This window comes from Oryzias latipes, chromosome 1 (genome assembly GCF_002234675.1).
Source record: "Oryzias latipes chromosome 1, ASM223467v1".
NCBI lineage: Eukaryota > Metazoa > Chordata > Actinopteri > Beloniformes > Adrianichthyidae > Oryzias > Oryzias latipes.
In genome coordinates this window covers 1,146,699-1,170,668 of record NC_019859.2, presented here as the reverse complement: position 1 = coordinate 1,170,668, position 23,970 = coordinate 1,146,699, and the positions used below count along the sequence as shown (strand labels likewise).

General features: G+C 49.8%; 2 protein-coding genes across 3 annotated transcripts; both read left to right on the top strand.

The window, feature by feature from the left end:
- The first annotated feature begins 4,229 nt into the window (after nucleotides 1-4,229).
- pold4 (DNA polymerase delta 4, accessory subunit) lies at nucleotides 4,230-7,175 on the top strand. 2 transcript variants are annotated; one of them, XM_023953974.1, is made up of 5 exons: nucleotides 4,230-4,363; nucleotides 5,621-5,794; nucleotides 6,220-6,303; nucleotides 6,578-6,689; nucleotides 7,014-7,175. In XM_023953974.1, exons 2-5 carry the CDS (start codon nucleotides 5,689-5,691, stop codon nucleotides 7,036-7,038), a joined length of 327 nt encoding a protein of 108 aa, XP_023809742.1. In that variant the 5' UTR covers nucleotides 4,230-4,363; nucleotides 5,621-5,688; the 3' UTR covers nucleotides 7,039-7,175. The 2 variants fall into 2 exon arrangements, with proteins under 2 accessions (XP_023809742.1, XP_023809740.1); XM_023953972.1 differs by having other exon boundaries at nucleotides 4,231-4,363; nucleotides 5,663-5,794.
- Nucleotides 7,176-8,143: 968 nt separating this feature from the next.
- LOC101159722 (sarcoplasmic/endoplasmic reticulum calcium ATPase 2-like) lies at nucleotides 8,144-23,934 on the top strand. Its single transcript, XM_023953930.1, has 24 exons — nucleotides 8,144-8,473; nucleotides 9,106-9,225; nucleotides 9,381-9,398; nucleotides 9,618-9,700; nucleotides 9,785-9,889; nucleotides 10,113-10,251; nucleotides 13,610-13,776; nucleotides 14,139-14,294; nucleotides 14,377-14,518; nucleotides 14,625-14,791; nucleotides 15,780-15,868; nucleotides 15,953-16,055; nucleotides 16,132-16,263; nucleotides 17,356-17,481; nucleotides 17,559-17,780; nucleotides 17,858-17,969; nucleotides 19,923-20,161; nucleotides 20,235-20,455; nucleotides 20,539-20,741; nucleotides 21,441-21,526; nucleotides 21,609-21,742; nucleotides 22,264-22,381; nucleotides 22,455-22,589; nucleotides 22,668-23,934. The coding sequence occupies exons 2-24, from the start codon at nucleotides 9,108-9,110 to the stop codon at nucleotides 22,842-22,844; spliced, it is 3,192 nt and encodes a 1,063-aa protein (XP_023809698.1). The 5' UTR covers nucleotides 8,144-8,473; nucleotides 9,106-9,107; the 3' UTR covers nucleotides 22,845-23,934.
- Nucleotides 23,935-23,970: the final 36 nt, after the last annotated feature.

The following is a 23,970-nucleotide window of genomic DNA, read 5'->3' as shown; positions in this document are numbered from 1 at the left end:
GGTCTCCAGTTTTCTATGCATAATTTATCTTTTTGTGGTTTGGGGATGAGTTTGATGAGGCTTGTCTGAGAGTTGGGGGCAATATACCAATGTCTAAAGCCTCTTCAAATAAATTTGATAGAAAAGGGGTCAATTTAGCAATAAAGAATTTATAAAACTCACTTGTTAGTCCATCATTACCTGGACTTTTATTATCTTTAAGAGATTTAATACAGTCTTCAACTTCCTCTGTTCTAATTTTCTGGTCACAAGTCTTTTCAAAAGTTTCACTGACTTTTCCAATCTTATCTTTAATATTGTTAAAAAAATAATTCAATATCTTCTTCTCTAAAGCAATCTTTGGTGTAAAGTCTCTGATAGAATTTTGCAACATATTGAGAAACCTTTTTTGTATCTTCACTTATTGAATTATCAATTTTAATTTAACGTAGACAGGAAATTTCGAAATTTCTTTTTTCTAAGTTGAAAAAATATTTTTTATATTTCTCCCCCCTTTCTAACCATTTTCTTCTTGATCTAACAAACGCTCCTCGTGCTTTTTCTTCATATACTTCATTCAATTCTGATTGCAAAGAAATGAGTAATTTTTGTTCTAGATCAGATAAATTCGTTTTTTCATTAATAATCATTATTTTTCTTATTAGTTCTGACTCTTTTTTGTTTTGTTTTAGCAATTTTCTTCCCAAATGATTTTGCCAAAGATCTTATTTCATACTTCATTAACTCCCAACTATTTGAATATCTTTTTAATGTAAATGCTTGTTTCCAGTATTTATCAGTTAGTTTTTCTACTCCACCAGTAAATTCTTTATTGTTTAATAGTAAATTATTCCATTTCCAATAGTCTACGTTGCATTTGGGTGCATCAGTTTCCATATTAATTTTAATGGACACTGTATTGTGGTCTGAAAAAACATTGGATATAATCTCAACAGAATCAACTGTATTTTCTATGTCATTAGAAATGAGCCAAAAATCAAAGCGGGAACGCTGAGATCTGTCCTTATTGCTCCAAGTAAAAAGTCTGCATTTTTATTTTGGCAATACAAAAAACACATTTTCTTTTCAGTTGGTCTCTGATACCCCTGGCATTCACAGTTAGAACAGATAATGACATGAACTATAAGAACAAGAAAAAAGAGAAAATTAACTTAGGAACTTCCTGGTTTTGTTCAGGAACCGCTGCACATATTCAATCTGCCTTAAACTTTGAGTCTGTTTTATACCGTCATACTGACCTTTACAAACATATTTCAGCTTAACTCAGTATTTCCCTGCCGTTCACGAAAGCCCTGTTTCCAATGAAGTAGGCTTTCTCTCCTGTCTTCCTGGCTGCCTCCACTGCTGGCCATAGGCGGCTGCGAGCTTCCTTATCAGCAGATGTGAGATCTTCCTGGAGACGAAGATGATGATCCAGTAGGTAGACGTTCTTTGGAGAACTTTTCCACAGGAGATCTCTGGCCGATCTGGACAGGAACCTGATGATTATGGGTCGGGGACGTTGATTGGTTCCATTCCCACTGGGCTTTCCAACTCTGTGTGCGATGTTGATTGCTGAAACCACCACTGCAGAATCTTTGGTTGGTAACATCTCTTTAAAAATGTCTTGGACTCTTGATTTGACATCTTCTGGATTTCTTTCAGGGACACCAGACAGGCGTAATTCACTCTTCTGCTGTGGCGGTCGGCATCGTTCATTTTAGTTTCCATCTCTCCAACCTTCTTCTCCAGCTCTTCACGTTGCTTTTTCAGGCTCTCATTTAGTTTTTTCAAGTCCATGACCTCCTGATGGCAAAACTCAAGCGACTTCTTTAAATTGTCAATTTGGACAGTATTGTAATGCACAGCTTCGTCGGTTCTGTCTGCTCGTTCGTTAATTTTTTTGGTAAACGGTAAAGTCGGCTCAGTTGCAGCGCTTTTCTCAGGATTATTTTGCTTTTCTTCTCCTCTCACCTTCTTGGGGGGATGTTTCATAGGTGTATTTGGCATTGAAGAGCATTCTCCATCATCCTTCATGTGACATGCATAGGAATGGGTTTCTCTGATGTTTCGTTTTTCCTTAGAAGCATCCACTTCCATATTTTCCAAAGAGCTGCTGCGGTTGAGAGAGCCGCGGTTATCTTTTGATTTCTTCATCATTGTTAGTTTAGATTTTGAAGTATTAATTTGAAAAATCTTCACGGAAAAACTTTTGCTGTTGTTTCAAGGCAAAGGGTCGGCGAAAAAAACAGTTTGTGCAGCGAATTCCCAGTTTTAAGAACTCACAGAAGTTTCTTACATGCGGTCGCGGTCGCCATCTTGGCCCCTCTCGATTCCTCTGTTTAGTATTTACTGTTTATTGGCGCTCGTCTGCCACCTACAACAGGAAGAGGCTCTGTGCACCAAGTCAACGGTGCAAACCCCGTGAATCAGATGTTTGGTTTTCACGGCTCTGTTCCCATGAATGTCCGGTCTTGGTGTCAAATTAATACGGTCGCAGTTGTTAACGTCTCCTTCATGATCACGTTGGCAACGCTTCATGCTCTCGTGTTTGGAAGTGGACGCCACCCACACGTCACTAAATCAGAGTCCCCGATTGGTCACAGAGCTACAGAGCTGCATCGCTGCGTTCAGCATGAAAAAGTTCAACCAGTTGAACCGTCAGCGCCACCAATGAACGCCGGTTTGTGCGCAGAGCTCGCCACTGGACTTTAAAACGTACACAGCAACGCGCGATCACCAGCGTTCCGGACGCAGGAACCTGGAATTCTGGTCTAGACTGGGGGAGGAGCCGGTGCACGCCGGACACGGCTGCAACATGTCCTTAACGTGTTTCTGAAAGGAATGAGACCTCTGTCCGTGCTTCAGGAGGATCTAGAGACGTGATTGGGGGGCTGTGCCCTGGAGACCACCTAAGTCATTTACTGTAGAATATTTTACTGTCCAATAAAGTGAAACCATGTTCATAAAAATATTGCTCTTACTATTTGTATGGGAAGGTTAGACGTGATGTAGTGCAGGGATCATCAAGTTAGCAGCTGTTAGGACTTTTTTGTGCTACGGCTCACCTGAGACCTTTAACGTTTGATCTTTTATGAGGAGAAACTGAAATCCATGAACTGTACATGTCAAATTTCTGTGAACCCAGCTCACGCATACATACCAGTACCATGCCAGACAAAAGCTGATGTGAACTATGCGAGTGGCGCTCGCGGACCCCCCAGCGAGGGTGTGAGGAAGCAGCAGCAGCAGCAGCAGCTGATGTTCTCCAAGTCTGACATTTCACAGCCGCATCAGGGATTCCAAAGGGAACCGTCAAGTTCCTCTCTGAGCCTTTACCTCCACATACAAGTTTTTTTAATGGCATGTTGTTGTTTTTCCACCAGAACCAAACTGTCCTCACCGTGTCGAGGCTTTATTGCATCACTACACGCACACAATCCCCGAAACACAAACGCACATCCAGACGGATCACATGGAAGTGTTCTGACATGGAAAATGGGAGATTAATGGACAGACACATCAGAGGAGAACCAATCAAACTGCTTTTTATTGATTTTGACATTCAGGACCAGAGAAGTAGAGAAAGAGGAAACCGGCGGCGGTCCCCCCGGCGGCGTCCTTCCAGGCAGCCATCATTAGGGGTTGACCTCCAGCCACATTCCCACCGTCTTCGCTGTAGAGTCTTTTACTAAGGGCAGACCGCAGAGATCACGCCGCTGCATCGTCCTCCTGGGTCTGTAAGTTAATGGGCCTCTACAGGAAGACGGCGTGTCTTCTGTTCACTGATGGATGGATTGAGGTTTGAGAGAAGTTTGCTGCTTTTTGCCAGACTTCGTTTGTTTTTTAAGTGTGAGTGCATCTTCTAATGGCATATTATTGTTTAAGTGCATCTCTGTCATCTTTGACCCGCTGAGGCATTTCAAAGTGCTTCACAAAACCCCATAAGCTTTGCACCACACCCAAAAATTCTATAAAAGTCATTTTTACTAAACTGCAGGGACAGCAACCGGCTAAAGGCAGACTTTGCAGCTTTCAAACAGTTTCTGAGGACTGTAACATGTCTACGAAGAAGAAAAAATTATCTTTAAAAATTCAAGATAAAATTTTATATAGATAATAACTCCTGATGTGTTTTTATTGGTTCGTTTCATGTCATTTCGTTTCATTCTTGCATCAGACCGTTTGCGTCAGTGTGGTAAACTGCTGTTCAACAGTCGCCGGCAGGGGGCAGCAGAGGCGCGCGGCGCTCCAACTGGTCAGAAACACGAAGAAGAGCGCGCGCCGTGGCCGTCATTGTTTTGGTCCTCCGCCCTGCTGCTTTCTGCAAATCTGTTAAAGAGGAATAAATATTCACGGAAATCTTTTTGTTCTCCAAAATCAGGTGAGTTCATTTCGTATTTGTTCGGTTTTCTGAGCACTCTGTTGGCGCAGGCGCACTACAGTACCGTGTTTAGTCAAAAGTGAAAGCATATTATTTTCCTGCAGATTTCATCATAAAAACATTTAGTTTTTAAAATGAAATATATTTGGGACATTAAGGTCTGATAATGTTTCATAGATAACTGCGGTTAAGGTGTAATTACGTGTTTAGACTGTCCGTAAAGCTGTAATAAAGGCTCGAGCAGGTAAAGGGGCGTGGCTTCAGACTACATTCCACTTTTGAAAAAAGTCAAACTTGTTTTATTAGAAAAACTTTTACGAAAACCTTATAATAAACGTAGGGAGATGTAATAAGTCCTCATGCATAAGCAGACAGACTCCATCAAACTTTAAATCATCAGGAATTTCTGTTTGTTTGATTTTTATCTTTGATTAAAAAATAAGAAATTCCTAAATGTGTTTGAGTTCAACGAACATCACCTACTGAGTTTTCCTCCATAGCAGCATTTTAAAATGTCGTTCAGAGCAGCAGGATCACAAAGATGAACTGGATCCTAGAAGAAAATACAGATGACTGCATGTTTTTGGTTAATTTGTCTTCATTTTTGTGCTTTTCTGACCAACTTTAACCTGTTAATTCTAAAAGGAGAACAATTTAAATCACTTTAGGTGCAACCTTTGTGAAGAGGAGCCAGATTTATGCTGCTTTCTCAGCAGCCATACTATAATAAATGCAAATGAGTATTTTCATGTCTTCACAGAGAACAGATCTAAATATGTTTTTACCTAAATGACTGTGAATGTTTATGAATGTTTATATTTGAAGACCAGAGATGAAAAAGTCTGTCTGGAAAATTTTGGTCAACATTAAATCTGAATTTCTATGAAATGTTACAAACGATTCACTATTTCCAACATAAGTCACATGAATCTAAGTTATTCAGAAGTTCAAATCATTTTGGTTTAGATCTCAGAAACAATAAATCTCCTCGTTTGGCTCTGAAGCTCAAGCAGCTGCAGGTTGTTGGTTTTAACCAATCAAAATCCAGAAATCCTCAACCTTAGAAAGTTCTGAAGATTTTTATTGATTTAATGACAGGAGCCTGCAGAACGGGCTGCATATGGCGCTTGGTCCGGACTTTGGACATGCCTGCTGTAGACCGTTCTGTCCTGCTTCTGGAGGAATCATAAAGAAACTGATTGTGCAATAATTCTGTGAGATGAGGTATTACTCAAATGGACGAGTAATCTGTTACAGGTAGAGTAACTTGCAGGACGCTGTCATCGTCTCTGTCTGCAGCTGCATCATCGGTACAGCCGGTCACCATGACAACCAAGCGGGGACTCATCACTGACTCCTTCAAGGTGGTGAAGAAAAAGAAGAGAGAAAGGAAGCAGGAGAAGAGCCCCACGCCGCCCCCCCCTCGGACAGGTGGGGATCCTCCGGGTGTCCGCTGATGTGCGCGCCGTGCACGAGCCACGCGGCGTGCACGAGCCACGCGGCGTGCACGAGCCACGCGGCGTGCACGAGCCACGCGGTCACAGAAAGGTCACCTGAGGTCACAGAAAGGTCACCTGAGGTCACAGAAAGGTTACAGGAGGTCACAGAAAGGTCACCCCGGGTCACTGAAAGGTTACAGAAGGTCAAGAGTCCCATGAAAAGTGTCTCCTCCTCTGTCAGAGGGCTGTAAAAACGTGTTCTGTTTCTCTGAGTACAAAAACAGACGAGTATTGAAGAGACAAACTGTAAATGACATAGAAATAGAATCTTTACAGACATAATTATAAAGAGACATTAAAAAATAAATTCTACCTTTCAGGACTTTTTTGTTTGAAATCCGTTTTCTGCTTTTGCAGAAAATGTTGCAGACACCGTCCAGCAGGAGGCGCTGCAGAAGCTCAGAGACTTCGACTTGGAATTGAGATTTGGGCCGTGCACAGGTATGGAAGCAGATGGGGGGGCACGCCTTCAGTTTGCAGCTGGAGCAGCACTGGGGGGGTGGGGGGGTGGGGGGGTCTGGTTGATCTATAGGAAGCAGATCTAAACGTGTCTGCCGGACTTTGCTCCAGCCTCTAGAGATCACAGGAATGCTTTCATGTTAAATAATTAAACCTACTTTCCTCACATTTGACCTGAAATGGGAAGAAAAGAGACGGTTTTGGGGGAGCATCTCCTCTTGGAGGGAGGAGTGCAGCTTTCCTTCTCTGTTTTCAGGGATCAGTCGTCTGCAGAGGTGGGAGAGAGCAGAGCTGCACGGCCTGGACCCCCCCGAGGAGATCAGGGAGCTGCTGCTGAAAGCCCCCGCCGACCCCGAGTACAGCCTGAGGTGACACGTCCTGAAAAAACACACACTGTCCTACTGTTACGGCCAGCTCGTCTGCAGGCGGGTCACAGGAGTCCGGGTCACAGGAGTCCGGGTCTCAGGAGTCCTGGCAGAACCGCAGCGGCTCCTGAAGATGATCAGGAAGAAAATGCTTCTAAATGTTGAAATCCGGCTTTTCCACGTTCAAATAATGCAGACTTTCTCTAAAAAACGGAGATGATGCACTAAAAACTCTGACATCAGGGATGATTTTTAAAACTCTTTAATCTCAGACACAGATTTTTATCTTCTTTAAAAACTCTGACTCTTCATCTCCTTTATTTTCAGCCTGTGGAGCGAATATCCTTTGTGAGTCTGGAGGAGGAGGAGCCAAAGCCTGCAAAGTTCCACCTTTTTACGCCGTTTATCATCATAATGATCATGTTTCTGCATCACAACACGTTCTGTTTTTATGGACCGGTTCTGTTTTATTAAACAGGTTCTGCTGATTCTCTGGCTGCCTATGTTGTTGGGGGGGGGGGGGGGGGGGGGGGGGGGGGGGCTCTTCAGGTAATGTCACCTGCTGAATGTTTGGTATTAGAATCTGGAGGTGGGCAATAACACACAGATCCAAGCACCGTGTGATGGAAGCCACGGGCTCCACTCACTGACACACTTTTAGACTTTTTATAGCCGACCCAAATTTCTTTTTTTTTTTTAATCGGTTCGTCTATTTTAGGATCAAGTCTGAGGAAATGGACCCAAAGCCACTTCCTGCATTCTTAACTGTTATATTTTATGATGATCAGAAAAAAATATCAATTACTAAAATCCTAACCCAAAAAAGTGAATAACATTGTTTATATGGTATATTTATCGTTAGGAACGCTGTGTCATTTATTTATTCTGCAACATTTCCATGTTTTCTTTAAGTCCCGCCTCCAGAGCTCTCTGATTGGTTGCTGAATGCGTCACGCTCTCACCTCGGACACTGATTGGTTGTCATGGCTGTCACTCGAACAACTGAACGCGCTGACAGCCAGAGGCGGGCTCCGACCCCCAAAAGGAGCCTACTGATGCTTTATGGGCGGGGCTTCGCACGCGGAGTTTACATTCCGTGTCCTCTCATTGGTCAATTCAGTCTGCGCTAATCGCGTCTGCTACTGAGCAGCTTCAGACCATTTTTCAATAAAAATCCCTAAGAAGTTCTCTGGCATCTTAGTCCGGTCATTTGAATGAGTTTAAAAACGTAAAATATATTCAAACTACGTAACAGGACGAAGCTTCTTGACCGTTTTTAGGTCCCCACGCCACTCATTCCCCGCCCTTTCATGCAAATTAATGCTCAATAATTAGGAAAACGTCGTTTACAGGACTACCAACATGGATCATTAAACCCTCAAAGAGAGGGAGAACGAAGGTATTATTTTCCTTTATCGTCTCATTTGCGGATGCTTTTATTTTGACATGACCGGAAGTTATGTTTGGCGTCGGTGGATTTCACGCTGACTGCGCGCGCAGCTGACAGGATGAACTGTAATAAAACAGCATGAATAAGCGCTGAGAGAAGAACCTTTGCCTTAAAACTCTCTTTTTTTCCGGAAGAACGCGCTTCAGGTTTTTTGGACGCAGAGGAGTCACGTTTGTTAGTTTATCGTGTTTATTACTAACTAACGGGATTAACGAAGAGGCTCTGCGGAAAACGTCCGTCGCATCTTCGGGAGGAATCGGGTCTGAAACCGATGCTGCTGTGATTCAACCCGCCTTCCTGACAGCGAGCGGACCCGACGGACGGACACCGATCTCCGGTAGGTGGCCCGTTCATCCCGGAGGATTAGCGTTAGCTCCCCGCCCGCCCCCCTCGTCGTGGGCTAACCGCTAGCTCTGATTGTGTAACCCGGTTACTGTGTGCGGTTCGGGTTCCGTGGAGCCCGGACCCACGTCCAGCCGAGAACAGAACCGTTCTAGTCGTTAACGGGGATCGAACGGGCGTGGATGATGACGGGAGTCTGTGGGAATTGGATGCAGTAAGGGCAGAGACTGACATGCGCAGTTACAGGTGTGATCACGCACAGGTGCGATCTGCGCCTTTACCTGTTTAAGACTCATCAAAAGGCTCATTTCCCAGCGTCTTTGAACGCCTCACCCCTCTTTCTTCTTGATAAAATAAATCAATTGATTTTTTTTAATCGAGACACTCGGAGCAAAAAAAGATTTCACAATGTTTAATGTTTATACTAAACAACCCCCCCCCCCCCCAAAAAAAAAGAAAAGAGCCCCCCTCCCCCCTCCCCGAACATCCACTGAACTTTCCATGACAGCAGTTGACCTCCAGGAGCATCAGCTGATGCTGGACCTGTTGGAGAACATCTGCTCACACGTTTCACCACGGGACAGGAAGTGTGGGACTTTCAGTTTAAAAGCATGCTCTTCTCCACAGGGATGGACAACGCTCACACCAAAACCGTGGAGGAGGTGTTGTGCTTCTTCGGCGTGAACGAATCCACAGGTCTGAGCTGTGAGCAGCTGAAGAAGAACCGGGACCAATGGGGGCCCAACGGTAGCGTTTCTATTTCAATCCAACGGCCGTTTGTCTGTAGGGATGTGGGGTTTGGGTAAACCAAGCGGTTATTTTGACAGGTTTCTGTGTTGAATTTGCTCACAATCGTGCAATAATCTCTCTTTTTTCTCCTTTGCTTGTCATTTTCTCTCCAGAGCTTCCAGCAGAAGAAGGTCAGTCCTCGTCTGATTGTTGAAAAGAGCAAAACGTTTCTGACGTCACTAAATGCATGTTTTGGTTCAGGCTTTTATTTTGTTAGAACATCTGATCCCCGTTTCCTGTCAGAAAGTTTGTTCTTTGATGACATGAAGGATGTATTTTTTTTTTTCATAAAAAGCAGTAAAACGGTTGTGGGGGGTTCTGAGCTGCGGCTGGTTTCCCTCCCCATGCAGGAAAGTCTCTGTGGGAGCTGATCCTGGAGCAGTTCGAGGACCTGCTGGTCCGGATTCTGCTGCTGGCCGCCTGCATCTCCTTTGTGAGGAATCCAGCGGATCAGAACCAGCGTACCCCCCCCCCTAACACGACCTCTGACCCTGACCCGATGTTCTCTGCTCCGTAGACGCTGGCGTGGTTTGAAGAAGGCGAAGGCACCATCACAGCCTTCGTTGAACCCTTCGTCATCCTCCTCATCCTCATCGCTAACGCCATCGTGGGGGTGTGGCAGGTAAGGAGCCCCCTCAGCAAGCTTTGGGAAGATGTTCCTGCGGGAACATTTTCCCAAAGGTTCTCTGTTGTGTCTACGAGGGTTCCCCCCCACCTCTAACATTCCTACAAATAAAGAACCCCCCTATAATGAAGGGTTCCTATCTGACACCAGAACACGTCCATGTTCTCTGGGAGGGTTTGGAAGGTTCTCCTGAGGTTCTCCGTGCTGTGACTCTCCTCAGGAGCGGAACGCAGAAAACGCCATTGAGGCTTTGAAGGAGTACGAGCCTGAGATGGGGAAGGTGTACCGGCAGGACAAGAAGAGCGTCCAGAGGATCCGAGCCCGGGACATCGTTCCCGGAGACATCGTGGAGGTTGCTGGTGAGATTCCCGTTTTCCTGAATGCTGTCGAATCCTCAGAGATGTTTTTGGCTTTGGGGGGAGGGGAGGGGGGCCAACAACAGCCATTGGGCCTTTGGGTGAGTCATCTATGATCTCCACCGGTTTGGGGTTCAAACATCGATTTCCTCAAAAAGTAATCTTTTTAAAAACAAGTTTGGGTTTTTGTTTAAAAACAGAAAAGTTAGTTTTTCCATAAACCGAAACATTTTTGGTTTTGTTGGGAGTTAAATCTTTACGTTTCCATCATTTAGCCGCTGAGAGGTGATGACATCACACTCACACTTCCATGAGGTCAGAGGTCAGTCTTCTGCTTGGCTTCATAATTTGGGGAATTATTAACAGATGTCACCGGAAAAATGTAATTTTATTTGAACTTTTTTACAAATTTCAGGCTTTATTAATCCTGAATAAACCAAATTCTTCTAAATATCAGTTTCAGGGGTTCGTTGTTCCAAACTCCGTTCTCACTGTTGTTGCAGCAGCTGTTTTTTTTTGTTTAGCTTTGATCAAATAACTTTTGTCAGTCATATTTTTTAGTGTTTAGAGAAGCTTGAGGGTCTTCAGCTTTAGTTCATGCGTTCCCTCAAACATCCCTCAGAGGTGCCTGTAGGGAGGGAACAAAGAGTCCAATGACGTCCCAGGATGCAGCCGTTCTGTCCTCCTTCAGCTGGTCGCCAAGGAAACGGAGCCAAGTGTGTGGAAAGCAGAGGTCTTCTGCAGCTTTGGGGTGGAATTCCTCTGTGCAGCTCTGCCAAGACGTGCAGCTTTACCTCCACCCCCCGTTTGAACGCACACGCGCACAGTTCTGCACACATGAACGTCCAGAGGGCGGGTTGTGTGTTTCTGCACACATGAACGTCCAGAAGGCGGGTTGTGTGTTTCTGCACACATGAACACATCCAGCAGAAACCTCCAAACCCTCTGGGCGCTCAGATATTTTAGGCTCTGCAGTTGCAGGAAATGGGGCTAAAAGTGTGTTAGTGTGTCTTTGAGGGCTTGTGTGTGTATGTTTGTTTGTACATGTGTTGTGTGTGCATCCATGTGTGGATGCATATGCGTGTGTTTTCATGTGTTTTTTTGTGTGTATGCATGTATGCGTGTGTATTTTCTCTCTCTCCGTTGGTATGAAGGTCGTGGGAAATCAGTAACTGAACTGTTTCTGTGAGAAGAATCTGATTGTTGATCTACGTCAGACCAGCAGCAACAAAGAGACTCTCCACCTGCACCTACACCACCTCCTACACTTTCACCTCCTCCTACACCTCCTCCTACACCTCCACCTCCTCCTACACCTCCACCTACACCTCCTCCTACACCTACACCTCCACCTGCAGCACCATCTGCACCTACACCTACACCACCTCCTACACCTACACCTCCTCCTACACCTCCACCTACACCTCCACCTCCTCCTACACCTCCACCTACACCTCCTCCTACACCTACACCTCCACCTGCAGCACCATCTGCACCTACACCTACACCACCTCCTACACCTACACCTCCTCCTACACCTCCACCTACACCTACACCTCCTCCTACACCTACACCTCCACCTGCAGCACCATCTGCACCTACACCTACACCTCCTCCTACACCTCCACCTCCTCCTACACCTCCACCTACACCTACACCTCCGCCTACACCTGCAGCACCATCTGCACCTACACCTACACCACCTCCTACACCTACACCTCCTCCTACACCTCCACCTTCACCTCCACCTACACCTACACCTCCTCGTACACCTACACCTCCACCTCCTCCTACAGCTCCACCTCCACCTACACCTACACCTCCACCTCCTCCTACACCTCCACCTCCTCCTACACCTCCACCTACACCTCCACCTCCTCCTACACCTACACCTCCTCCTACACCAACACCTACACCTCCACCTCCTCCTACACCTACACCTCCACCTGCAGCACCATCTGCACCTACACCACCTCCTACACCTACACCTCCTCCTACACCTCCACCTCCTCCTACACCTCCACCTACACCTCCGCCTACACCTGCAGCACCATCTGCACCTACACCTACACCACCTCCTACACCTACACCTCCACCTTCACCTCCACTTACACCTACACCTCCACCTCCTCCTACAGCTCCACCTCCACCTGCAGCTCCACCTCCACCTGCAGCTCCATCTGCACCTCCTCCTACACCTCCACCTTCACCTCCACCTACACCTACACCTCCACCTCCTCCTACACCTACACCTACACCTCCACCTCCTCCTACACCTCCACCTACACCTCCACCTCCTCCTACACCTACACCTCCACCTGCAGCACCATCTGCACCTACACCTACACCACCTCCTACACCTCCACCTCCTCCTACACCTCCAACTACACCTCCACCTCCTCCTACACCTCCACCTACACCTCCACCTCCTCCTACAGCTCCACCTCCACCTGCAGCTCCATCTGCACCTCCTCCTACACCTCCACCTCCTCCTACACCTCCACCTACACCTCCACCTCCTCCTACAGCTCCACCTCCACCTGCAGCTCCATCTGCACCTACACCTACACCACCTCCTACACCTTCACCTCCTCCTACACCTCCACCTACACCTCCACCCGCACCTCCACCTGCAGTGGAAGTTCAGCTTTCCTTTCCGTTTCTGAAGCAGAAGACGACAAAGTTCTGGACGTTCTAGTCGGTTCTTTCTGCTCCTTCATGCGAACTCCATGAACATTTTCCAGCAGACATTTTCATTTCCTGAGCTTCCTGTTAGGTTCTGAGACGCGTGAAGCTTCTGCAGCTCAGCTGGAACGTCAGGATGGATGTGAAGATGAGAAGATTTTAGGTTCAGCTTTTGGGAGTTTCTACACAAGTTTCTAAATCTATTTGGATCCATATGATTATTATTCCTTTACTAACACGATTCTATAATAATCTATTTTTAATTTTTCTGTTTCAAAATTTGATTTGGTTTCCAGAGTTTTACATCAGCGGTGATTAAAAGACCAAAACTTTAACTTTTATTGACAGAAATACTATTTTTATCATTAAAAGCTCCTCAAAAAGACAAACATCTTTAATTAAATTACAGAATACATTTAAGAATGTAAATCTAATTTTTATCAGATGTTTTGTTTAAAATCCAAATCCATCTGCAATCTAATGAAGTTTCATTAGAAAGTCAAAGGACCAGGAAAGTTCTTCAGGTTCTGGCTCCTCCTGGATGAGGAGAGGAGCTCCTCTCTGTTCTCCTCATTCCTCCTTTTGTCTGTTTTTCCTCTGAAACGATGAAGACCAGGATTCAGGTCCACACTTCCAGGGTGGACGGCGAGCGTTTGATGACGTTCTCTCTCCTCAGTTGGCGATAAAGTCCCGGCGGACATCAGGCTGACGTCCATCTGCTCCACCACGCTCCGGGTGGACCAGTCCATTCTGACGGGGGAGTCCGTGTCCATCCTCAAACACACCGACCCCGTCCCCGACCCCAGAGCTGTCAATCAGGATAAGAAGAACATGCTGTTCTCTGTGAGTGTTCTGCGTGTTCTTCACGGGCCTCGGGCGTTCGTGAACGGCGCCGTTCGTTTAGCACACAGGTGTGTCGCCCGCGTGAACTGGCATGTTTGCAGAGACGTCCGGTCCTTGGAGGTCCGTAACGTCTGACCCGGTTCTGTGCGTTTGCTGCTTCTGGACTCAGATCTTCAGAAGGTCAGAGGGCGGAGCTGTGTGAGCAGCAGATGAAGGGGTGGAGTCAGCAGGTGGCGTCTGAGCTGCAGCCTCTGATGTTTTATTCAGAACCACCTCTGACGTCTCTGTCTGAACCGGACCGGGCCTCACGCTGGGCTGTGTTTGAAGGTCCTCTCGGTTCTGAGCCGCCGTTTTCTCTGCAGGGTACCAACATCGCCGCGGGCCGGGCCATCGGGGTCGTCATAGCGACCGGGGTACAGACCGAGATCGGGAAGATCCGGGATGAGATGGCCGCCACTGAACCTGAGCGGACCCCCCTTCAGCAGAAACTGGACCAGTTTGGAGAGCAGCTGTCCAAGGTGAGGGGCGGCGCCCGGGTGGACCCTGACGCAGAGGCGAGTCCACGTGGAATGACCAGGCGCCCTCGCCGTGTGTCTGCAGGTCATCAGTGTCATCTGTGTGGCTGTGTGGGCCATCAATGTGGGCCACTTCAACGACCCGGTCCACGGCGGCAGCTGGCTGAGAGGAGCGGTCTACTACTTCAAGATCGCCGTGGCGTTGGCTGTCGCCGCCATTCCTGAAGGTTTGTCTCCCATTCGCCGTAACAACGAGACGAGCTGGTTCATGGTGAGGAAGCCGGATCCGAACCGGAGGTGGTTCTGATGAAGGCGGTCTCTGTTCCCCGTCAGGTCTGCCGGCGGTCATCACCACCTGCCTGGCTCTGGGCACCAGGAGGATGGCCCGGAAGAACGCCATCGTCCGCAGCCTGCCGTCCGTGGAGACGCTGGGCTGCACGTCTGTCATTTGCTCGGACAAAACGGGAACGCTAACCACCAACCAGATGTCCGTGTGCCGGGTAAGATGTGGGCGGAGCCTCGGTGTAGCCGTGGTCGTCTTCCGACCACATTCTATCAGTTCTCAAAAAGGTTTCAAAGAATCTTTAAGTTCAGGAAACAGAAACAGACCAAAACAATGAAACGCCAACAGAAGAAACGAGAGGACGGCGGCGAGACGCGGCTCAGCTCCACGGTGGGACGTGTGACGACCGCCGCACTGCGACTGCTCACCGTAACCCATAGAGCCCCGCCCCCAGGACTACCCCCCCCTCAAGAATTACATTCAGCAAGGGGGGGGCAGATCTGTCCTAAGTCCAGAGCCACGTCTAGAGCCGAGTCCCAGATGAATCTAGGGCCACGTTGCTGATTTACAGACGAGTCCTGGATGAGTCAGAGCCGAGTCACAAAGAGATGAGTTGGAACTGAAGGACTGTCACTAATGAGGAACAGATTAAAATTCCTAATCTGAAGGTAAACTGAAAGTTTTAAAAGTTTGGTTTGTCCAAAACCCGACGGCGTTTGATTCCAACAGTGGCGTGGGACGAAGGCGGGACGTGGAGAACGTGTGTGTCTCTAAATGAGGTCAAACTAATGACCTTCTCCTTTCATATCGCCATCAGTTCTAACGTAGAAACACTTTTGTGTTTGGCAGCTATCACAGGAGACTCACATGCAGACAGAGAGCTGGGATTCGAACCGGCAACTTTCCGCTGTGACAAGCGGATCCAGACCAGCACCACGTTTCTGATCTCCAATCCAGATCTGTTTAGTAACCTTCAATAAGATCATGGATCATCAGGGTTCACAGAAACATGAAACCTTCAGATCCAGTTTGCTGTCGGGTCGTCTCTGTCGGCTTCACTCAGAAGCCTTCAGACTAACTCCAGGCGCTCCGTTCTGTGCTCCTCCTCCTCCTCCTCCTCCTCCTCCTCCTCCTCCTCCTCCTGGCGTCAGAGGATGAGAGTTCTCTGTTTCTAACGCACTAACCGTCTGCATGTGTGTGTTCAGATGTTCATAGTAGACAGTGTGTCCGGAGAAACCTGCAGCCTGAACGACTTCTCCGTGACCGGATCGACTTACGCCCCTGAAGGGGACGTGTGAGTGTCTCTAACCAGTAACCCCGCCCCCCGGCCGCCGCTTCCGCTGTCAGTCTCTCACGGGACGCGTCTCCGTCTGTGCAGCTTCAGGGACGGCGTGGCGGTGAAGTGCAGCCAGTATGAAGGTCTGGTGGAGATGGCGTCCATCTGCGCCCTCTGCAACGACTCGTCTCTGGACTACAACGAGGTGAGAGCGCGGACGCCACGCCCAGACGCGTCAGCCTGACCCTAACCCGTGTGTGTGTGTGTGTGTGTGCGTTCAGTCCAAGGGCGTGTTCGAGAAGGTGGGCGAGGCGACGGAGACCGCCCTCTGCTGTCTGGTGGAGAAGATGAACGTGTTCGACACGGACCTGAGAGGACTGAGCCGCGCCGAAAGAGCCACCGCCTGCTGCTCTGTGAGTGAGCACGCCGCCGCCACGTTCCCCCGAGAACAGAACCCGTCCAAACCTCATCCGGAACCCAAACGGCTGTTCTGGAAGTGAGGGGGCGGGATCTTTGCAGAGTCCTCGTTCCGTCCAGATTCTTTTCACTGCAGCTTTTATTTCACCGCCGCCACAAACTCAGAAACTCACCCCAACGTTCGCCCCCCCCCCCCCCCCGCCCCCAAAACACTGATGACATCACAGGGAGGGGGGTCACACACAAAAAGAACGGGGCTCAAAAAAATATTCCTGAATCCCCCAACAAAACCAAAATACACGAAGAAGCTGTAAAAGTATTATGGGATGGCTCGGCGGCCATTTTGATTTTTTACATTTTACAGACGAGAAAAGAAAACTTTGATCTGAGCGAACTTTATGAAATGTCACAAACCCGTCGCCCGCTAAAGTCTACAACCACGTCCACGGTTTAGTTGACCTTTGACCTTGGAACCAGGTCACCATCTTCAGTACCAGCTACAGATTCAAACTCCTGTCAGACATCGTTGGAGGCAAAGAATGTTGGTGTTAAAAATTCCGATCTTGAACGGCATTCGCGTGGCGAGCCAGCAAGAGTGGCGCCCCCTGTTGCTCGCATTTTTTTTTTGCGGAATACTGTAAATAATGAAATTGTTTAAGCTGAAAGAAATTATTTGACAGACAATATGGAGATGTTAGGAATGTGGGCGTGGTCAAGAAAAACCTTTCCTTTGGCAGATTTTTCCCAAAATATTGCAGACCTGTTCGTGAGTGAGTGAGGGGCGTGTAGCTGCTCAGACAGGGAGGGCGGGTTAAAAGGGGGCAGCGAGGGTAGGTAGCTTCTGCGGGCCGTACCACGAAGCTCACAGCTTTATTAGCCGAACAAATGGTGACTTTGATTAATAAAATAATTCCTTCTTTTATCAAACAGGAAATAGTTTTCTTTCTTTTAACTGTATAGAAACTCCAACCTATAGATCCATGGATCCCTGTAGCATCTGTGAAGGTGTGGTAAACAGGGATGGTATCTTCTGTGTCCAGAGTCATCCTTTTATTTTGAAAGGACTTCCATCTTTGTCTTCCTGTCAGGTGATCAAGCAGCTGATGAGGAAGGAGCTGACACTGGAGTTCTCCAGAGACAGGAAGTCCATGTCCGTCTTCTGTTCCACCAACAAGCTCAGCCGCTCTCCGTCCGGAGCCAAGATGTTCGTCAAGGTGCCCCCCTCCCCCGGCGAGCGATGGCGTGCGCGGGGGCCCTGAGCGGACCTCATGACGTGGTGTTGTCTCCTCAGGGGGCCCCGGAGAGCGTCCTGGAGCGCTGCAGCTACATCCGCGTCAAAGGCTCTGCCCGCGTGCCCATGAGCATGGCTGTGCGCGAGCAGCTGCTGTCCACCGTACGGGACTGGACCTCAGGAAGAGACACCCTGCGCTGCCTCGCCATGGCGACCAGGGACACGCCCCCCGACATCAACAGCCTGAACTTGGAGAACTCGGCGACGTTTGTGGATTATGAGGTTCAGAAGATCCTGATGGAACCAAGAATCTGAACCTCCTCCTCTCTCTAACTCCTGCTCCTCCTGTCCTCCCCCAGACGGACCTGACCTTTGTGGGCTGTGTGGGCATGCTGGACCCCCCCAGGAAGGAGGTGCTTGGAGCCGTTCGAATGTGTCGGCAGGCTGGAATCCGGGTCATCATGATCACAGGTGAACGTCCTCCGTGACCTTCACCAGACGAGCTGCTGCATGTTCTGCCCCCCTGGACCCCCCCTACATCATCATAGTCTGGTTTAATCCTAATATAATCTGTCTCTTTCAAAATAAAACCACTCTGTTGGTTTCTAGAAGCATAAACATGGTTCCTCTGGAGGGCGGTTCCTCATATTTCCACAGGTGGAACGTCAGGATTTTCTGTTCCACGCTCGGTTCCTGAGTGACTTTAGTATATAAACGATGATGAAGAGGATGAAGGTCAAGTTTTTCGTTTGATTGGAAAGGTCACTAAAGTTAGTCCAGAAAATTCTTGCAGATCTCAGTTTATTAGTTTCATCAGAAGAAAATAATAATAATAATAATAATGGATTGGATTTCTCTGCGCTTTTCAAGACACCCAAAGTTCTTACATTGTGTCCATTATTCATTCACTCCTCATTCATACTTGGTGATGGTAGCTACAGTTGTAGCCACAGCTGCCCTGGGGCAGACTGACAGAGGCGTGGCTGCCAGTTCTCGCCTACGGCCCCTCTGACCATCACCGGGATCATTCATACACATTCACACACCAGTGGAGCCACACTGGAGGCAAGGAGGGTGAAGTGTCTTGCCCAAGGACACAACGACATTTTGGCTGGTGGGAGCGGGGATCGAACCGCCAATCCCGCTCAACCACCTGAGCCACTGTCGCCCCATAAAATCAAAATCAAATCTATAAATGTGCTGAGATTCAGAAATAGTTGAAAGAGAAATGTGAGTGAAATTAAAAAAACATGCAGACGGCGTCCCTGCAGACAGCACCCTGCAGACGGCGTCCTGCAGACGGCGTCCCTGCAGACGGCGTCCCTGCAGACGGCGTCCCTGCAGACGCCGTCCCTTCAGACGTCGTCCCTGCAGACGGCGTCCCTGCAGACGTCGTCCCTGCAGACGTCGTCCCTGCAGACGGCGTCCCTGCAGACGGCGTCCCTGCGGACGGCGTCCCTGCGGACGTCGTCCCTGCAGACGTCGTCCCTGCAGACGGCGTCCCTGCAGACGGCGTCCCTGCAGACGGCGTCCCTGCAGACGGCACCCTGCAGACGGCGTCCCTGCGGACGGCGTCCCTGCAGACGGCGTCCCTGCAGACAGCACCCTGCAGACGGCGTCCCTGCGGACGGCGTCCCTGCAGACGGCGTCCCTGCGGACGGCGTCCCTGCAGACGTCGTCCCTGCAGACGTCGTCCCTGCAGACGGCGTCCCTGCGGACGTCGTCCCTGCAGACGTCGTCCCTGCAGACGTCGTCCCTGCAGACAGCACCCTGCAGACGGCGTCCCTGCGGACGGCGTCCTGCAGACAGCACCCTGCAGACGGCGTCCCTGCAGACGGCGTCCTGCAGACGGCGTCCCTGCAGACAGCACCCTGCAGACGGCGTCCCTGCGGACGGCGTCCTGCAGACGGCGTCCCTGCAGACGGCGTCCTGCAGACGGCGTCCCTGCAGACAGCACCCTGCAGACGGCGTCCCTGCAGACGGCGTCCTGCAGACGGCGTCCCTGCAGACAGCACCCTGCAGACGGCGTCCCTGCGGACGGCGTCCTGCAGACGGCGTCCCTGCAGACGGCGTCCTGCAGACGGCGTCCCTGCAGACAGCACCCTGCAGACGGCGTCCCTGCAGACGGCGTCCTGCAGACGGCGTCCCTGCAGACGGCGTCCTGCAGACGGCGTCCCTGCAGACAGCACCCTGCAGACGGCGTCCCTGCAGACGGCGTCCCTGCGGACGGCGTCCCTGCAGACAGCACCCTGCAGACGGCGTCCTGCAGACGGCGTCCCTGCAGACGGCGTCCCTGCAGACGGCGTCCCTGCAGACGGCGTCCCTGCAGACGGCGTCCCTGCAGACGGCGTCCCTGCAGAAATTCTCTGCTCTAAAATTCCCATTAATCTCCTTTCACCTCCTCCATGCTCCTCCTCCTTCCAGGTGACAACAAAGGGACGGCGCTGTCTATCTGCAGGAGGGTGGGCATCATCACAGAGCAGGAGGAGGAGCAGGGGGGGGCAGGTATAATGGGGGGCCTGACGGGCCGAGAGTTTGACGAGCTGCCCCCTGCCCTGCAGCGGCAGGCCTGCCAGACGGTGCGCTGCTTCGCCCGCGTGGAGCCCGCCCACAAGAGCCGCATCGTGGAGTATCTGCAGAGTCTGAGCGACATCACCGCCATGGTGAGGCTGCTCCTCCCCCCCAGCTCCTCCCCTCAGCTCGGGCTTCATCCAACCGTCTGTTCTTACCTTCCAGACAGGCGACGGCGTGAACGACGCGCCGGCGCTGAAAAAGGCCGAGATCGGCATCGCCATGGGCAGTGGAACGGCCGTGGCCAAGTCCGCCTCTGAGATGATCCTGGCCGACGACAACTTCTCCACCATCGTGGCGGCCGTGGAGGAGGGCCGGGCCATCTACAACAACATGAAGCAGTTCATCCGCTACCTGATCTCCTCCAACATCGGGGAGGTGGTGTGGTGGGTGTGGCTCTGAGCAGGAAGCACCCATCAGCTGACGGGCGAGAGGCGGAGTTTCATTGCCCCTGCCTGTTCCTCCTCAGCATCTTCCTCACGGCCGCTCTGGGGATGCCGGAGGCCCTCATCCCGGTCCAGCTGCTGTGGGTCAACCTGGTCACCGACGGCTTCCCCGCCACCGCTCTGGGCTTCAACCCCCCAGACCTGGACATCATGCTGCGTCCTCCACGCTCCCCCAAGGAGCCGCTCATCTCCAACTGGCTGTTCTTCCGTTACCTCATCATCGGATGTGAGTCCCGCCTTCGTCATCCTCCTGGGGGGTTCCTCTGGTGGATGGGGGGGGGGACTGACCATAGACTGTAGGACTGACCTCTAATAAGAGATTTATAGATCATGAATATTTTACTCTAGGCAGGACCTAACATCAATTTATTTCATTTTTTTCAGGGAAAACTTTATCGTTTTAATGTGAAATTCTTAAAAGTTTCTCCTTTGTTTAAATTAAATCCCAAAGTTTGTTGAAATTACTTTTCATAACCAAACAACAGATGTTTCCCTTGAATAAGGAAAAATGTAAATATGTAAACAATAATTCATGAAAGTCAAAGAGGAAGGGGACATGATCAGAGTTTGGTGACGGTCTGATGTTAAGGACCTGCGCTGGTTTAGACTTTGGGACAGGAAGTTCTGATCCTCTTCACAGGAAGTTGATACAAATACATTTTTACAGAAACTGATTGAAGTTTAAAAATGTCAGTGCTCATAAAATTAAAGCTAAAACAAAAAGTTAGTTGTTTAGCCTGGGGTTGACGTATAGTTGAGCATCATCTGCATAAAAGAAACCCTAGGAAGCAGAAAAATGTATGTGAACCAAAAACACAAAACCAGAACCCTGTTGCACTTTTTTTATACATTTTTCTGATTTTATTTATTTTTTTACTATGAAAGAAAGACCTTGAAACACAGAAAAAAACGTGTTTGTCTGCAGGTTATGTGGGAGGAGCCACCGTAGGAGCCGCTGCCTGGTGGTTCATGGCGGCGCATGATGGACCTAAAGTGTCCTTCTACCAGCTGGTGATCATCTCTGTTTCTTCTACAGGATTTAGGCAGGTTTTGACTTCCCCTAATTAGGATTGTACCTCCTCTGTGCCCGCAGTCTCATTACCTGCAGTGCAGTGAAGGCCACGCTGAGTTTGCCGGCGTCCAGTGTTCGGTCTTTGAGTCTCCGTACCCCATGACCATGGCGCTGTCTGTGCTGGTCACCATAGAGATGTGCAACGCCCTGAACAGGTGAGGTACCGCCGGGTCAGGTTCCCAAACAGACCCGCCCACGGTTCAGGTTCTCCAGTTTAAGGAACCTCTGGGAGTTTAGTTGCACAGAACCTGTTGGAAGTGATGCATTCTGGGTAATGGCTCAAACTTGTATAGTCACAGTCCCTTCCATCTGTTAACACACTGGCGCCAACCTTCCACCAGAGACACGGGGGGGGGGGGGGGGGGGGGGGGGTCTTATCCATGGACACTGACACATGGGCAAGAATCGAACCTGTGATCCCCGATCAGAGGTCGTCCGCTCCACATGTGATGAACGGAAAGTCTCCAGGTCTCCTGAAGGTGGTGCTGGAGTTTCTGCAGGAGGTCTTTGAACCCCCCCTGGTCCGGTGTAGTGGTTCCCCCAGGACCAGAACCTGGAGGAGCTCGTCTGTTCACCAAAGCTGCTTTGGAAACGAGCTCATCCTGCTGTGGTCACATGACTCAGCGCTTTGTGACGGCGCCGCTCAGAAACGTCTTCTCTTCTGTTTCTGTTTCAGTCTGTCAGAGAACCAGTCCCTGCTGAAAATGCCCCCCTGGGCCAACCCCTGGCTGGTGGGGGCCATCTGCCTGTCCATGGCGCTGCACTTCCTCATTCTGTATGTGGACCCCCTCCCGGTAAGAACCCCGCAGAACCACAGACGCCGCGCTCTGTGGCGTATGCGGTCCTGACGCGGGGGCGTGTCTGCAGGTGGTCTTCCAGATCCGGCCCCTCTCCTGGACTCAGTGGGTGGTGGTCCTGAAGCTGTCGCTTCCTGTCATCTTGATGGACGAGGCGCTAAAGTTCTTGGCGAGGAACTACATCGAACCAGGAAGCCAGATGCAGGTGGGAGGAGCTTCCAGCGTCTTCAGGTTGTTCCGCGCTCCTCTGGTCTAACCTCCCGGTTCCTTCTGTCCCTCAAAGGAACACGAGGAGGAGGAGGAGCTGCAGAGGTCAGGCGGCGGCGTAGTCGGGGCCGTGATGCTGAAGCTGCGCCAGTCGCTGAGGGGCGTGTCCTGGTCATTTGTGCTGATCTCGGCGCCGCTGGTGTTTTGGATCTTCAGCCTGGACTCTGACATCACCAACATCTTCTGGGAGTAAAAACCCAGAAAAAATGTTTGTTGTGAGGAGGAGGTGAACGCCTCGCCAACGGACAATCAGACAGAAGAGAAGGTCAGTTTTAGCAGAAGGTCTCCATGGAGACGAAGGTCGTCCAGATGTTCCCGTCAGACCAAACATCCTCCTGTGTTTGGCTGAAGTTCATGGAGAGATCCAAACCTCAAACCGCAGCGTGTTCCCCGCTTCCTCTGAGCGATGACATTCTTCAGCAGACATCCACACTGCCCCCCGCACGCCAACGCCTGCACGCCAACGCCTGCACGCCAACGCCTGCACGCCAACGCCTGCACGCCCACGGCCGCACGGCCACATCCGTACGCCAACGGCCACGGCCGTGGCATCACGCCCACAGCCACACCCCAAAATGCAGAGAATAATCTTCTGCGGTTTCCGTCAAACGTTCGTCTTTCATTTATTTCAGTAAAAACCAAAAGAAGCGTTCTGTTCTGACAGCGTCTTCCTCAAAGTTCTGTTTACTCCCAACAACCGACTCGGTTTGTTCGTTTTCGGTCAGAACTTAGAGAAGCGGGTCGGCCAGCGCCTTCCAGAGGAGGTTCTGCTGCAGAAACGGGACACCACGCCGCTCCTGCAGCCTCCGTCATGGACCTGGTTCTGATGCTTCGCTGCTCCTGTGGTTCTGAACCGGTTGGTGGAAGCAGAACCCCTCAGAACTTTTATTCTGAAAATCTGATGGGATTCTGCTGTTTCCTTAAGCCCCGTTTTTGTTCTGCTGAAGGTTTGATGGATTTCTGCTTATGGGCTTCAGCTGAATGCAGGAGAACGGGTCTGATGTCCGACCAGCACCAGAACACCAGCGCCCCCTGTTGGCGGGTCCAGTGCTGATCTATGGAGGGTTTTGTTTGACGTTTTTCAGCTTTAGAGCTCAGGTGACTGAACTTTTCTGTAAACTGCATTTTTAATTGAACAGAGAATATTTTCATTTCCAAAACATAAAATGAAGTCTTTTGTTTGCTGACAGGAGGATTTTTGTTGCTGTAATAAAGTTTCTGCCTGTTTTCTTGTTTCTGGCGTCAAAGGGAAAGAAATGACCCCAAAGGATTTCTGTTGCAGTTTATTTGTTTTATATGAAGGCAAAAGGGTCTTTAGA

What these genes read in the sequence shown, in the direction of transcription:
- pold4 (XM_023953974.1), top strand. Translation starts at nt 5,689, where the DNA reads ATGACAACCAAGCGGGGACTCATCACTGACTCCTTCAAGGTGGTGAAG. An exon ending in GCCGCCCCCCCCTCGGACAG is followed by an intron (nt 5,795 to 6,219) that starts GTGGGGATCCTC and finishes CTGCTTTTGCAG; the next exon opens with AAAATGTTGCAGACACCGTC. An exon ending in GAGATTTGGGCCGTGCACAG is followed by an intron (nt 6,304 to 6,577) that starts GTATGGAAGCAG and finishes CTCTGTTTTCAG; the next exon opens with GGATCAGTCGTCTGCAGAGG.
- LOC101159722 (XM_023953930.1), top strand. Translation starts at nt 9,108, where the DNA reads ATGGACAACGCTCACACCAAAACCGTGGAGGAGGTGTTGTGCTTCTTC. An exon ending in AGAAGAACATGCTGTTCTCT is followed by an intron (nt 13,777 to 14,138) that starts GTGAGTGTTCTG and finishes TTTTCTCTGCAG; the next exon opens with GGTACCAACATCGCCGCGGG. An exon ending in TGTCGCCGCCATTCCTGAAG is followed by an intron (nt 14,519 to 14,624) that starts GTTTGTCTCCCA and finishes GTTCCCCGTCAG; the next exon opens with GTCTGCCGGCGGTCATCACC.